This window comes from Acanthopagrus latus, chromosome 19, assembly GCF_904848185.1.
Source record: "Acanthopagrus latus isolate v.2019 chromosome 19, fAcaLat1.1, whole genome shotgun sequence".
Lineage (NCBI taxonomy): Eukaryota > Metazoa > Chordata > Actinopteri > Spariformes > Sparidae > Acanthopagrus > Acanthopagrus latus.
Genome location: NC_051057.1, coordinates 15,235,443 through 15,248,722, shown reverse-complemented (window position 1 = coordinate 15,248,722; position 13,280 = coordinate 15,235,443). Strand labels below are relative to the sequence as shown.

Below are 13,280 nucleotides of genomic sequence, written 5' to 3'. Positions count from 1 at the left end.
TTATATGTTAATGCACTTACTTTCCAGTTCACATCAGGATTATCCTTCTGCTGTTTAAAGTGCCTGTAAAAGTTTATGAAAGTAAATTAGGTGACGTTGAAACATCCTAATGGTTAGAATACAATATTTCACACTTGTTAAATAAGGTTCTTTTCATACTCAAGCATCAACTCCCGGACAGTTGTAGACACTTTCTCCCTCGAGTTGTCGTTCCAGATCAGTTCAGGGTTCTCATGTGTTCCCTCGAATATGTGCACTGCTGCTTCAGCGTTGTCTCTCATGGCATCCATGAACACACCAGGGAGGAAACGCATCAGCGTTAGACGCACCTGGCAAAGAAAATTATGAAAGAGTTTAAAAAGTGTTAAAATGATGAAACAAAGACAGGAGTTGTTTTGCTTTTTGTCATTCCAGACAGACCTTTGGCCCAACCAGCTTGTCTGAGGTCATCTTGGAGAAGAGCTCGGCAGTCTGCGTGCGGACCTGGGGATGTGTGCAGTTACAGAAGAGGTCGAGCAAGTAGATCAGAGCACCTGGGGAACAAAGAGATGAATATAAGCATAAATATAGAAGAAAATATCCAGAAAAAAAAAACAAAGCAGAATTACACTGACCTTTGGCCATAGCCTCTTTGACTATCTTTGTGTTGGAAGTCAGTGCATACAAGGTTTCCAACACAATTTGGCGACCTAAATAATGCAAAAAATAGGTTTTAGTTCAAAGATACACTTCAATAACTACAGCAAAGACAAAAAAGTGAACCAGTGGTCTTGTTTTTTTCTTACTGGAGGGAAGTGAGTGTAGCAGCAGCAGAAGGTTGGACAACACTAGTGACTCTGCAATGTTGCTAACACATTCCTGGTTTGATGTCACTGTATTCACAACCTGTAGATGAAACCAAAATGACTATAATGCAGGAACGGATGTACTGGCAACAATAACAATTAGATATTCAGACCAAGAAGCTCTACCTCCAACACCAGCTGCTGTACTCTGCCAGCTCCGTGAACCCTCAACAAAGAGAAGAGCAGTTTGAAATGTCCGATGCACTCCGTCTCCGAACCTGAAATGATGCAAAGAGATTTACTTTGAAAAGAAGCTAAGAAATTTTGACATCTCAATAAAAAGCTGGAGGAAGTGTCATGTCTCACCAGGGTTGTTCTTGATGACGTTGCGTAGAGCCTCTAAAGCCATCTCAGCGAAGCGGAGCCTCTCAGCGTGCTGCTGGGACTCCACCTTGTTGCTCTGACTCATGGCCAGCAGAGTGTGGAGGTACTGGGCCTGGGAGCCGACGTAGTCTAGCAGACTGGCTGCAAATGCTTTGGGGTACTAACACACAGACAGTAAAACACATTATAGCAATACAACGGGTAGACTATTACGATATTAATTAAGAATATTTTCCATTTTTTTTACTCTTCTCTGACAGTAAACTGATTTTCTTCAGATTGTAGAAAAACATATATTTGAGGATATCATCCATGGCTTTGAGAAACACTGATCACTGGACATTTTTATGAATCAGAATACTTCCTGTTAATCGAGAACACAATTGACAGAATAATCGACTGCTAACTACAAGGAAAATGTGTGTCAATGCTGCCGCCAATAATCACAGCTATTATAAATATAGCTGTCTGAGATGAGGGTTCAGACCTAATTTACGCTTGAGTGCTTTATTCCATATAAAAACCTTTTGGCAGACAGATGATTGATGCCAAAGGGCAAACAATGAAAATGCTTGCTGTATATTTGATGTATCTAATTCTTGTACTCACCTCAAGAGGAAAAGTCGGTTGCTCATTGTAGACCCGGACAAAGATCTCTCCAACTATCAGCTCTTTGCTGTGATCATTGAACACAAACTCTGCACCAAAGCTTTTATCATTTTCTCCCTGAAAAGAAACCACAGAGAAGATGCATGAATACTTAATAGTTTATCAATAATATATATGATAGTATGAATATATAGCATTTTCCTATATAAACAATTGCAAAGACGACCATTTCTATAATATAAACATCAATAGTGACTAAGATCAATCCCATATGTGGGTTAACCTGTTGCCACACACCACGTTATGTATTGTTTGTAAGAAAATGTAACAAACAAAGTATGGAAGAGAAAAAAAAATACATAATAATCCTACCCTCTTTATGTTTCCCTCCTGCTGACACTCCAGGAATTCCAGCAGCTCGGCTCTTGTTCCATTGTTCCAGATCAAGTACGGGTTCTCTGAGTTACTATTCAAAAGCTTCAGGACCTGAAAGAACAGCAGGACATGTGGAGCTCAGCTTGCTGTTGGGATTTATGGATGTATATGATTTGCATCCATTTCTACGACATACCTCAGCAGGAGTTCCTGTTCCCAGCTTCCTTGAGATGTACGGTGTCAGCATGGCTGCTAAGCTCTTGCGGATGGTGGGGTTCTCAGGAGGTGTTCCGTCGATGCCGTTGGTCTCTGAAACGGGATTGTTCCCGTCTGGTGTGGGTGGTGTCTGGGTGTAGCCTCCAAGACGGCTGAGAGCTACCAGACTGAGCTTGGCCAGGTTGTTGGCGACCTCCTGTTGGTTTGTTTCCTGGTTGGCCTGAACGCCACTCTCCTCCAGGGTGTAGTCGTAGTTGAAGAGGTGGACCAGCAGGTGCCAGAGCACACCAGCATGGTATAGATGGGTCTGTAGGAAGAAATCCACTGCGAAGGAGCTCACGCACTGGACTGCCAGGGCAGCCGTTTTTGGGAGACCCTGAGAGGATGTGAGAATGAGAATTGAGAATTAACATTTAAAATTAGCATTTTGTCCAAATGAGTAAATATTCTTCAGACTCTAAAATGCTGAAAAATGAGTAAAGATTTTTTCTTTGTGATAACAGACAGAAAGGTTAAAAAAAAAAAAAAAGCAGGTGCAGTTTCTTACCTTTCCATAGAACAAGATGTGACAGAGGTCCCTGATGATGTTTGGCAGTTCAATTATCTTTTCTCTGCACTCCTCAAACTGGGCTGCGACACTGTAGCACTTACAGATGTGCCCGCACACCTGTAGCACATTAAAATGTTGAAAAAGTGTTTAAGAAATCACTACAAGGATTAAAGCACTAATTTCTGGAGAGAAAGTTGATGACAGGTGAATAAAGATTCTCACCTGTACAGCCATGTCATCAGGCTTGCTGGACGCAGTTAACACAGCAACACACCGAGAAAGAGCCTCCAGCAAAACCTGATCAAAACACAACACTGATTAATTCAATCACAGTTCTCCATATGTAGACGAATGGTTGTAATCTTTTACTCAGACAGGTTGAGCCTTAAGGTTTTGAGATGGGGTGTTTTTACCTCAATGCCGTTGTCGCGGCGCAGCTCCTCTGCATTCAGAGCAGAGCAGTTGACAGTGTGGAAGGCAAGTTCAACGGCAGCCGGAAGGAGCGGAGAGGTCTTGGAGAAGAGCTGATCATCCTCCGTTTCCATTGTGATCGTTTTGATGAGCATTGGGTAACCGGCGTATTTGTAAGGTTCCAGCTCTGTTTGTAGACAAAGAGAAATTTGTTAAAGGTCAGTTATTTTCATTTTACTTTTTGAAAAAATCATTCAGCACTATGAGCCTAAACTTGTTTCTCACTAAATGGATGAAAAACAACAGGAAAAAAAAAGAGTAGCAGAAATGGGCTCTATCTATGTACCTTGTTTGTGTCGGTTGAAGAGGATGCTCTGAGTTTTGAGGATGAGGATGATGTTTTCTGGATCGGGGCCGTCCAGGATTCGTGCAGACTTTGTACAAAGGAACTCGTAGGCTTTGTTGACTTTCTCAAACATGTCCTGAAAGATAGATAGAAAAGTTGAAAATTAAATCCGTGGATTAAATTATGTTTAAAGCTCTTACACACATATCATGCTACTAATGATCATAGTACGTACTCTGCCCTCGGGGTTCTTGTCGGGATGGTACTTCTGTGCCAGTCTGAAGTAAGCCTTCCTGATTTTACTTTCCTCATGCCTAAAGCGAGATATGCCAACATTTGAGTCCTACAGTCCAATTCCACATTACCCAACATTTAATCCCACCCATTTACACATACTTCAAGTTCATTGCTACCACCTGGACAAATAAGAACTCAAAAGCCACTCACTGTCCCTGTCCTTGTGGGAGGTTGAGGACTTCGTAAGCGTCATCCACAGACATGGAGGGAGGCTTTTTCTCCACTTCTCTCTTCCACGCTTCAAGAGTATCTTTTAGAAGCTTCACCTGCAGGTGAAGAAGATACAGTAATAATGTAAGTTGGGGTTCTTGTAAAACTAATTAGGAAAGTGTTAAAAACAGAAGCCTTTCCTAGAAAATAGGACACTGATAAGGAGAAACAGGGGAAAAAACAAGAAACATACAGGTTCTCGAATGGGCCAGTTGGGGAAGCGGGTGGTGTCGCACAGATGTCTGAGGTAGTAGATGTTGCAGAAGAGCTCGTTGTCCAGCTGAGGGAAGCTGATCACGGGTATGGGGCAGTACTGGTAGAGGGCCCGAGTGTTGCTCTGCAGTCTGGGGCTGAAGTCAGCTACGTGAGCAGCTATCTTCTCGATCATCATCCGCCTGAAAGTGAAAGTTTAAAGACACTTTATTGACATTTCTATAAACCAAATGGCTTGACACGAATTAGACATACTAATATCTACCTCATCTCACTGCTCCAAATGGCCTCAGGTGTATCAAATTCTCCAAGGAAGATCTCTGAGATGCGCTCAGCCTCGTAGTTCTCCAGGTAACACACCATGGCCTCAGGCAGCACTGGACCCAGAACACTACGCTGCACAATATCCTGACCCTTAGACTGGGGACAAGGCACAACAGATTACTTTTAAAAAAGATATTTTTGTAAGACACAATTTGTCATAAGGGGGGGAAGAAATCCACTTTACCTCCTCTGATTTGAAGGCTTGCTTCAGATGTGTGTACTTCAGGAACCTAAAAAGAAAACACAAATGTCTCAGAGGTCATTATCAAGTTATATTGTTCTAAAGCCCTCTTCTTGTAGCTATGCAAATTACCATAAGTAATTCTATGTCGGAATATTTACTAATATGTAGAACAAGCCAGTCCGTTTCTAGTCTGTCTGTTGTTTGTCTGCTGTCAGTCATCAAGACAGTAACAAATTCTGGGGGGGAATTTTAGCATATTTGGATGCTGATATGACATTTGTTGTGTGTTTTCACCTTGCCACAGGAAGCACGTTGGAGCCAGTGTACATCATGATAAAGAAGAACACCCCAGTTAAATAGAGGCGCTGCAGATTGGGGTTGTCCTGCATCACCAGGTACAGCATGTTAGCTACCTTTTCCACCAGGATGGGGTCAAAGGTCAACAGCAGCTGGAGTGGACAAAGAAACAACTTGTCAATTTACTTAATTCAGCATATTAGCAAACTGGATATGACATGAAAATATAGGCAAAAAACCCCCCCACAGATTTAGAAGGTGCAAATACCTGAACAATGTGAGGGAGACAAGCGTTGTCACTGATCATCCTCTTGATCTTGGGTAAAGGACGGATAATGGCATTGTCTTGGTCCCTGAGTAAAAAGTAAACAAACACGTTATAAATGGAGGTGTTTTCTGGATGTACAACCACAGAGGTATTTTCTGCTTCACTCACCTGCTGGGGTAGTAGGAGCACATGGTGATAAGCATGTTAAGGATTAGTGTAGCCAGGTCGGACTCATTCATCACTGCTTGCCCAGTGGCCAGGAGGCACCATTTTAGCTGGGGGATAGCCTGCAGGGGACGCCAGCCGTCCATTCCTTGAGCCCAGCATCGCGTCTTTGCTGTCAGGACGCCTGTGCTCCAAAACTCCTGCATCTGGAGACGGAAATGCAACAACACAAGTGGTGAGAAGGGGAGGTTGTGTTTGTCATTCTGAGGTTTCAGAGCTGCATGTAAACAGAAATATTAGAGAAATATTTATTTTCTTTAGTCACGTACACAGATTAGGAATATGACCATTGTCTTTTTCCAAATAAGGGCAAAAACAAAAATATTTTCCTCATGCAAATGTAACCACTGCAATAACTCCTCTAGATATCATCAAACTACATTACCTGACTATTTGTACCACATCACATAAGTAAAAATATCAACCATGCCCTGAACAACAAAGATGTTATTAGAGTTATCAGTAATAAATTACATTATGCTGTTGGTAAAAATATTACATTTAACCCAGTTTGTTAAATTGGACATTTTAAAATGATAACATACCTCCTCAAAACTGAAAGGTCCTCTTCTCTCCTTGTCTGCATTTCCAAAGTACCACTCTTTCTCACTCTCCCTCTTCATGTCTGGTGATGCCTCCAGCACATTGCTCTGTGGAAAATAACAAGACCTCTGTTTGACACTCTAGGGAGATTAATTAAAACTTCAAACGAGGGTCAAGGTTGAATTAAATCTCAGCAGTGGCTCATAGAGAATTAGAAAATCAGTATATATCAGTATATATATAGAGAGAGAGAGCTCTTCTTTTCACGCAATATGCAATATGACTCACCTGCAGGGGCACTGTAGCTCTACTGGTATGCAGGTGTGCCAAGGTGAGCAGATCCACCAAAATACGCACTCCATTTGAGTCCATCACCTCCTTCACATTTTTCTGCGGAACAAAAAATTAAATCAAGACAGAGGGTTAGCAATGGAAGTTAAATGAACAGGCACTTCAGTTGATTTTACAGCTTACCCTGTTGAGAATGAGTTTGTTGAGGAAGAGGATAAGTCTGTCTCTTTCAAGTTTGTCTGTGCACTGTAAACACAAAACAGCATTTTGGATTTCAGAATAAATGTTAAAATATGAAAACACTGCCATTGATGTATTTATATTAACTCTCGCAGTGACAGTCTGTACTTACTCTGTCCAGCATGCCCACAATATATTTTGTGTCTGTGAAGGGGCCAATCTCCTCGTAGCACTTCCCATAGACTATAGCAAGGGCCTGCAGGCACAGGCACTTCATCGTAACTTTGGGTGTAAGCAGAAAGCGATGGTAGAGTTCATTGAAGAACTCGTATCTGAGAAGAAAGAGAGGGAAAAGCATTCACTTTGGACTCAGTGCAGAGTGATAGCATCAGTGCGGACTGCTGGGCTGTTGTATTGCAGTCTTACGATCTCTTGATGGCGTTTGATTCTTCGTTTTCATCCTCCTCAAGCAGCAGACGCAGGTAGTAATCCCCGATCTTTATCTCATCTGAAAGGCACTCGTATTTCACCTGCAAACAAAAGAGCACAGAGATAACCCTGTATTTGTCTGTGGGATTTACTGAGGTATCACGGTCTGGCTAAAAATTCACAAACTTAACATCACAGATATTTATGGTTCTAATATAATGAGAGCAATAAGATCCAGATAGCAGCGAACACAAACCTCAAACTCCTGGTGATTCCAGGAGATGACAGTGGCACTGCCGAGCTCACGGTCGACGCTGAAGGCCCGCATCTCCCCCTCAAGAGCATCCCGCAGCTCCTCCCTTGTCTTCAGGTTCCAGATGAGGTTGGACCGAGCGTGGTCGAGCTGGAATCTTGAGAAGACAAAGAAGCATGTCAGGATGGTGGACTGAAGAAATAGTTTTCTGTTATATGAGTAAAAGGTCAGAAAAAGCAACCTGTAGTAGAAAAGCTCCCAGTTGACTTCAATCTTTATCCTCTGCCGCCTCTTCCTTAGGATGACGGGCTTTTGGTTTGGGTTCTGGAAACGAACAAAAGATGTAATAATTCAAATGAGTGTATCATCAACCACATCATTTTACATTTGTCCTTTTTCAGCTTATGGCATAAAAGAAGAGTTTGGAGATTAAAATGGCGACAACATGAGCAAGGTTTCACACAAACAAGAACAACAGAAACAGAAATGAAATGAAAGGAACCAATGTGTATGCCAATGCAACATAAAATGTTTGTCACAAGGGAGAAAGTCAGTTTTTAGAAACAACGAGAGCAAAAACAAACATGTCGCCATCGCACCAACATAGAAAATAAAGTTATGACACTCAAAAACCAAGATGGGATCCCAACATTGAGTGTGTTCTTGTAATTCTAGCGAGGTGAGACAGATCTTTACAGAGAGATTTATATGCTATGTGACGCTTTATGTGCTTTGCATAATTAGATTCTTAACTATCATATATCTGTTGTGTCATGCTGCAAAAGATGACTTTGCTACTCAAGCCTCAAAGGCTGAAGTTTTGTATAACTTTTTACTTGCAAGGTGAACTTTTTTGTGCATTATGGCAAATTTTCTGCATAAACAAAACTGGAGTAAGCAACACAAAATATTGTTCCAGGCTACTTGGCAAAGGTCCTTCTGTTTATGGTAATTCAACTCTTAAATGTGGTCATTATTATTTATAAAAAAAAAACTCTGAACATATCCTGTATTGACAGCAGGACATGGTCATACTTGTTAAAATCTATGCTTTGATTGTCTGTTATTTTTATTTGAATGTGGAAATCCCTTGTAGACCGGACTTTGATTGGCTGAATGCGAAAAACACACTCAATGTGTAACATGAAGTTGGAAACATGGTTTGGTAAAGAGAAGGAGGATGGAAAGAAAACCAGGATGGATCCCATTGGTGAGTCCTACTTACCAGGTTATTTCTGTCCTGCTGCATTGTTTGACAGCAGAGAAACCACATAAGACAAGGGGAGGGTGGGGCAGAGACAACACAGAGAAGTTATTGTTCCCTCAGATCAAACAGAGGTGAATCGAAACAAAAAGGATCATTAGAGTGAGGTCATACTAAATTATCTGTCACTAAATTGCTAAGATTTATTAGCAGCTACCATGCTGACAACAAATATACTTGGAGCATGAGGTGCAGATCGGAAAGGATGTGATTAGGGAAAATTCTGTGAAAGCAAGCCAATCAAAACTTGTAGCTGATCAGCCATTTTGCAGTAAAATCATGAGAGAGAGCAGAGAGAAGGAAAAGGTGACATTCATGTGAAGTCAGTTTTAAGGTTATTTGAAAGTAGATTTGATTTCACTTAGTTGGAAACATCAATGGAGCAGTTTTATTAACAGTCTAGATAACAACACAAACCTCAACCCTCCCACACAAATTTAGACTCAAAACACCTTAGATTGGCTGCCTGCAATTATGACGTGTAATTTGAACATGTGATTTCATTTACATTTTAACTAGGGCTGGGCCTGTGTAAATATTTTCTAACTGGTTTGATATTAAGCCAAATTCCAGATACCAGACTGGACTTGTGTGTGTCACACCATGAAACCAACCAAACACAGAGCTAAGTGTGAAAATGCCAATCTGGACTGAAAGTAAAGCAGTCAAACAGCTTTTCTGGCTACATTTCAGTGAACATGAAAGCCAGGGCAACTCAAAACACAGAATTAAATGTATTTCCCCTGAGCTTAGGTAAACCCTATGTTCATAATTTGTATATGAAAAGCTGTCCCATCTCTTAGCCTCAACAAGTTCCAGAAAACTTTCATAATAAAATCCCTGTTAAGAAATGAAAGGTTTCTGTCCTCTGAACTGCAAGGAGGCTCCTAATTTGAACAGATACCGATAGGGAGTGTTGCATTTGTATTCAGAGTGTAATGAAGCAACTCTTACAGTGCAAACAGGGGCAGCTCAAATGGGACTCAAGTATTGTGGCTCATAATATATACACCACAACTTGTTACTGATGAGACTACAGCAGCACTTATTGCCTATCCAGAGGATCCTGCTATCAAAAATAACTTTGAGGTTTAAGCTCATAAACCAGACCTAACCTGCAAAACCGGAAACCTACCCAACCCTTACCATAACAGATACTCTTTAAAACAAAGTTGACCTTTAAATATAAATAACCCTTGGTTGCACTTAGACACACCTGGAATGGAAAACGTTTGTCATAACTGAAGAAAAAATGCATGTTAAACATTTTTGAAAATGCAGACAAGCAGTCTAATAGCAAATATGCAAAGCACAGAAAAATCAAATGTGACTGCATCTTGACATGTGATGTTTCCCCAAGGTCAGGCAGCATCAGAGCCGTCACTGCTCTTCATGCAAATAACAGCAGCAGCTGAAAAGAGAGTGAGTTTGCCTCTGGATACTGCAGCACTGGTCAGCAGCAGCAGCAGCAGCAGGAGGAGCAGATAGAGACACCTGAGCACAATGTCAGCAGCAGCAGCAGCAGCTTGTCTGATAGATAATAGGTAGATCAGCCCCTCAGCCCTTTTGTAAAGGCAGATAATCCTCACCTCCTTCTGGGCTATTCCCATTTTATCTCTCCAGTGCATCAACACTATATCGGCCTTCTCCTTGGCAAACTTTTCCACCTCTTTGGCTGCTTTGCCTGCCATCCGCTGCCACTCTGGGACTTTGTTTCGGTTTAGCTGGTCCTGTGGGAATATGAATATAACAAAAATGTTACAGATGTCAAAAAAGTTATTCTTATTGAGCATCTGCAGATATGGTATATTTGTCCAGATACCGTGGCGATTTTCAAGTTGTCACGGATGTGCATTCTGTCCACATCTTTCTCCGGGACTGCATCAGCACTGTCCAGGTACGCCAGCAGGCCTGTTGGCTGAGAGCGCACAAGGCAAAGTGAGATGGGTTAAGACTTAAACAAGGTGCATCAGCTGCCAGAGAAAAGCTCTGGCTTACATCCAGGAGCACTTCTCTTGTATTGCCATCATTACACTACTATTTTCTGCCATACACATTGGATGGGTATCAAATCTCTGTGTTAAGGTTGGAATCTGTAGCCTTACCAGTATCCTCTTGAGGAGGTTCATGGCAACAGGATTCTCTGCTGTCCACAGGCCAACAAGGTGACGACTCAGCTGCCTGATAAAGAAAGATAGACATAAGCAGCTGACTCTCTGGGTAAGAGTATGAGTAAAGTATTGAACTGTGAATAAAGAGAATTCATTGGAGGCTGGAACCAACAAACCCAAATTACTAAAAAAAAACTGTGTGAGTGTGGATTTATTGAGGTTAGACCTGTTGGTAAGCATCCGCTGGTCAGTGCTGATGGTGAACAAAGAAGTGTGCAGGTGCCTTGGAAGAGCCCCTTCACTCAAGGCCAGCTCCTGCATCTTAGTGGCTATTTCCTTGTCTCCCTCCTAAATGTAAACAAATAGTGGTTGGTTATCATCATAAAGCATGACGATGAGGTGGGACCAAGTCATTGTTTTAGGAGGCAAGTCCAAAGTCCTAAACTGTGAGTTTTGAGTCCTAACCAAGTCATTAGGTACTCTTCTTCAACACAGGGAAGATCACTTTAATAAAAAGGCTTTGACTCAAAACTCTCTGTATAAGTTCAAATGTCAAAATAGGAAGTTGTGGCTCTCCATTCGTGGAGGGAGGTTGAGTTCATCGAAGTGTGTTTCCAATATTGGAAAACCATGAATACCCTCACCTGCATAACTTGAAAAAGCTGTCTAGCCCAATAATGTGCAGTCCTATATCGTATTCCAGGTTTATTTTGAATTTTCTACAAGGGGGAGCCTGCATCTCCATCACTAACAAATTTCCTAAGCGTGTCCCCTTTGCGGGTTCGGCTTTCCCTTTATGTTCTACATAAATCAAGGTAAATGACGTGTGTAGATACCATGCATTTCTGAAATAAAGTACATCAGGGAGAGGTGGTGCTGACCAATTACTTGTCCTTTATTAATACAACAAAAATATGAGTTTCACGCATATTTGTTGACTATCTAGATATCGGGAAGTGCAATTATCTTGGCCAGGGTAGACTTGACATTAATTTTTCATATTGCCCAATGCCTTGTCTCCGTTTGCATGCGGATTGTTTTCGTACAACCTCCAATATTTTCTTCCAACTAGAAACTTCAAGTTTCTCTCCTCCAACTTGACTGGATGCTCTGGGACTGGTTTAAACAAAGTGGATCTGGTGTTGTCTCATATTTTTGAGGTGATTTATCAAGTGCAAGTCCACACTCTGATGGACACTAAAGACAACCAGCATGATACTATATACACTAAACCACCAAACGCACAGAAAGGCTTACCTCAATGATGGCCTTCATCACCAGACCTGCTCCCTTTACTATCGCCATGGAGGGATGCTGGAGATAAAGACAAGTTGATTCAATGCACAAGCATCTACTGACTTGAAACCACTCATATTACTGACAGGGCACTGCATTTACCTGGAAGAGTTTGAACAGCGTGCGACCATTGGCGGCAACCATCTCAAGCAGCATATCAAACTGCTGCCCTTCTGTGGTTTCACTGTAGGGCGCGCAGAGGGCAAACGTTAAGAAATCCAGTAAGGAGCTGATGACCAAAGCTCCTGTTCCATGGTCCTGAAAAACAAAAGAGAATGACAGCTCAGGTTCTGGAAGCAGAAAAATGTATTTAACGATATACAACTTTCAAATCTCCTCATTCTTCTCAGCTCAGGCTGCATTTAAGATTGCTGACAATATGAGGAAATGTACCACGTTAGTGATGAATTTTTCAAGGAGGTTTTCCAGGAACTTCTTGGAGGACAGCAGAGAGGCCTTGTTCAGCTGTTCCTGCCTCAGGTCATAGTCATCGTGCATCGGCTGCAAAGAAACATGAGAGAAAAGGTCAAGAGCAAGATTCCAGTGAGTGGAGTTTTCACCCAAAATCCTAACTTGATGCATAAAAAACATTGAAAAATGCATGTTGCATATTTATGCATGCATCTGATTGATGTCCACATATTTAGGTGATACTTACACACATAAGGGCACAGAGCATGTCTACAGCAGCATGTGTCACACTGTTGTTGTTCCGTTTTAAAGCTTTTACCGTCTTTACTCCCAACTTTTCCCTGAATCTGTGACACACAAACACACATTCCTCGACTTACCAACACCAATAAAACGAACATGACTTGAAAAAGTTGAGACACAAAAACATGAGATTATAAACCAAACAAAAACTGTATTATTCAAAAGAGGTCTGGGGTTGGATACACAAAGAATTCATTGCTTCAGAAGCGGCTTGTTGATTCTTTTGTTCACAAACTGTCACGCCTTCCACGGGACTACTAAGCGTAACAACATGAAAGATGTTTTCCTCACTAAGCCATTCATGAATTTATGGTCATCTGCCCCTTGTAGTTGTGTGAAGGGAAACACCAAGCCACTCTAGCGATGAATCTTTCAGGAAAACCAATCATGGCTCATTTGCTTCACAGGAACAAATAATAAACAGTAAATACAGTTCCTCTCATACATCTCAGTGACCCAGAGAGATCACTAGGTTCTTTGATACTGTGATGTACAGAAATGTAAA

At 41.6% G+C, this 13,280-nt stretch overlaps 1 protein-coding gene across 3 annotated transcripts in view; it reads right to left on the bottom strand.

Moving 5' to 3' along the window:
- The window catches only part of LOC119008484 (dnaJ homolog subfamily C member 13), a 38,027-nt gene that overhangs the window by 10,430 nt on the left and 14,317 nt on the right, over positions 1-13,280 (bottom strand). For all 3 annotated transcript variants that reach the window (XM_037078831.1, XM_037078832.1, XM_037078833.1), the window contains 38 exons: positions 12,720-12,819; positions 12,455-12,562; positions 12,164-12,319; positions 12,023-12,079; positions 10,992-11,113; positions 10,760-10,835; positions 10,477-10,572; positions 10,244-10,384; positions 8,616-8,633; positions 7,632-7,714; positions 7,394-7,547; positions 7,135-7,238; positions 6,881-7,040; positions 6,712-6,774; positions 6,526-6,627; positions 6,240-6,344; positions 5,638-5,840; positions 5,470-5,554; positions 5,199-5,353; positions 4,905-4,950; positions 4,662-4,816; positions 4,377-4,578; positions 4,124-4,239; positions 3,912-3,990; positions 3,677-3,812; positions 3,333-3,517; positions 3,142-3,216; positions 2,917-3,036; positions 2,350-2,745; positions 2,151-2,264; positions 1,779-1,895; positions 1,152-1,329; positions 972-1,063; positions 786-885; positions 615-689; positions 421-533; positions 160-329; positions 21-63 (listed from right to left, as the gene is read on the bottom strand). In XM_037078831.1, the coding sequence (XP_036934726.1) occupies positions 21-63; positions 160-329; positions 421-533; positions 615-689; positions 786-885; positions 972-1,063; positions 1,152-1,329; positions 1,779-1,895; positions 2,151-2,264; positions 2,350-2,745; positions 2,917-3,036; positions 3,142-3,216; positions 3,333-3,517; positions 3,677-3,812; positions 3,912-3,990; positions 4,124-4,239; positions 4,377-4,578; positions 4,662-4,816; positions 4,905-4,950; positions 5,199-5,353; positions 5,470-5,554; positions 5,638-5,840; positions 6,240-6,344; positions 6,526-6,627; positions 6,712-6,774; positions 6,881-7,040; positions 7,135-7,238; positions 7,394-7,547; positions 7,632-7,714; positions 8,616-8,633; positions 10,244-10,384; positions 10,477-10,572; positions 10,760-10,835; positions 10,992-11,113; positions 12,023-12,079; positions 12,164-12,319; positions 12,455-12,562; positions 12,720-12,819 (4,600 nt within the window). The remainder of the gene's footprint in view (positions 1-20; positions 64-159; positions 330-420; positions 534-614; positions 690-785; positions 886-971; positions 1,064-1,151; positions 1,330-1,778; positions 1,896-2,150; positions 2,265-2,349; positions 2,746-2,916; positions 3,037-3,141; positions 3,217-3,332; positions 3,518-3,676; positions 3,813-3,911; positions 3,991-4,123; positions 4,240-4,376; positions 4,579-4,661; positions 4,817-4,904; positions 4,951-5,198; positions 5,354-5,469; positions 5,555-5,637; positions 5,841-6,239; positions 6,345-6,525; positions 6,628-6,711; positions 6,775-6,880; positions 7,041-7,134; positions 7,239-7,393; positions 7,548-7,631; positions 7,715-8,615; positions 8,634-10,243; positions 10,385-10,476; positions 10,573-10,759; positions 10,836-10,991; positions 11,114-12,022; positions 12,080-12,163; positions 12,320-12,454; positions 12,563-12,719; positions 12,820-13,280) is intronic.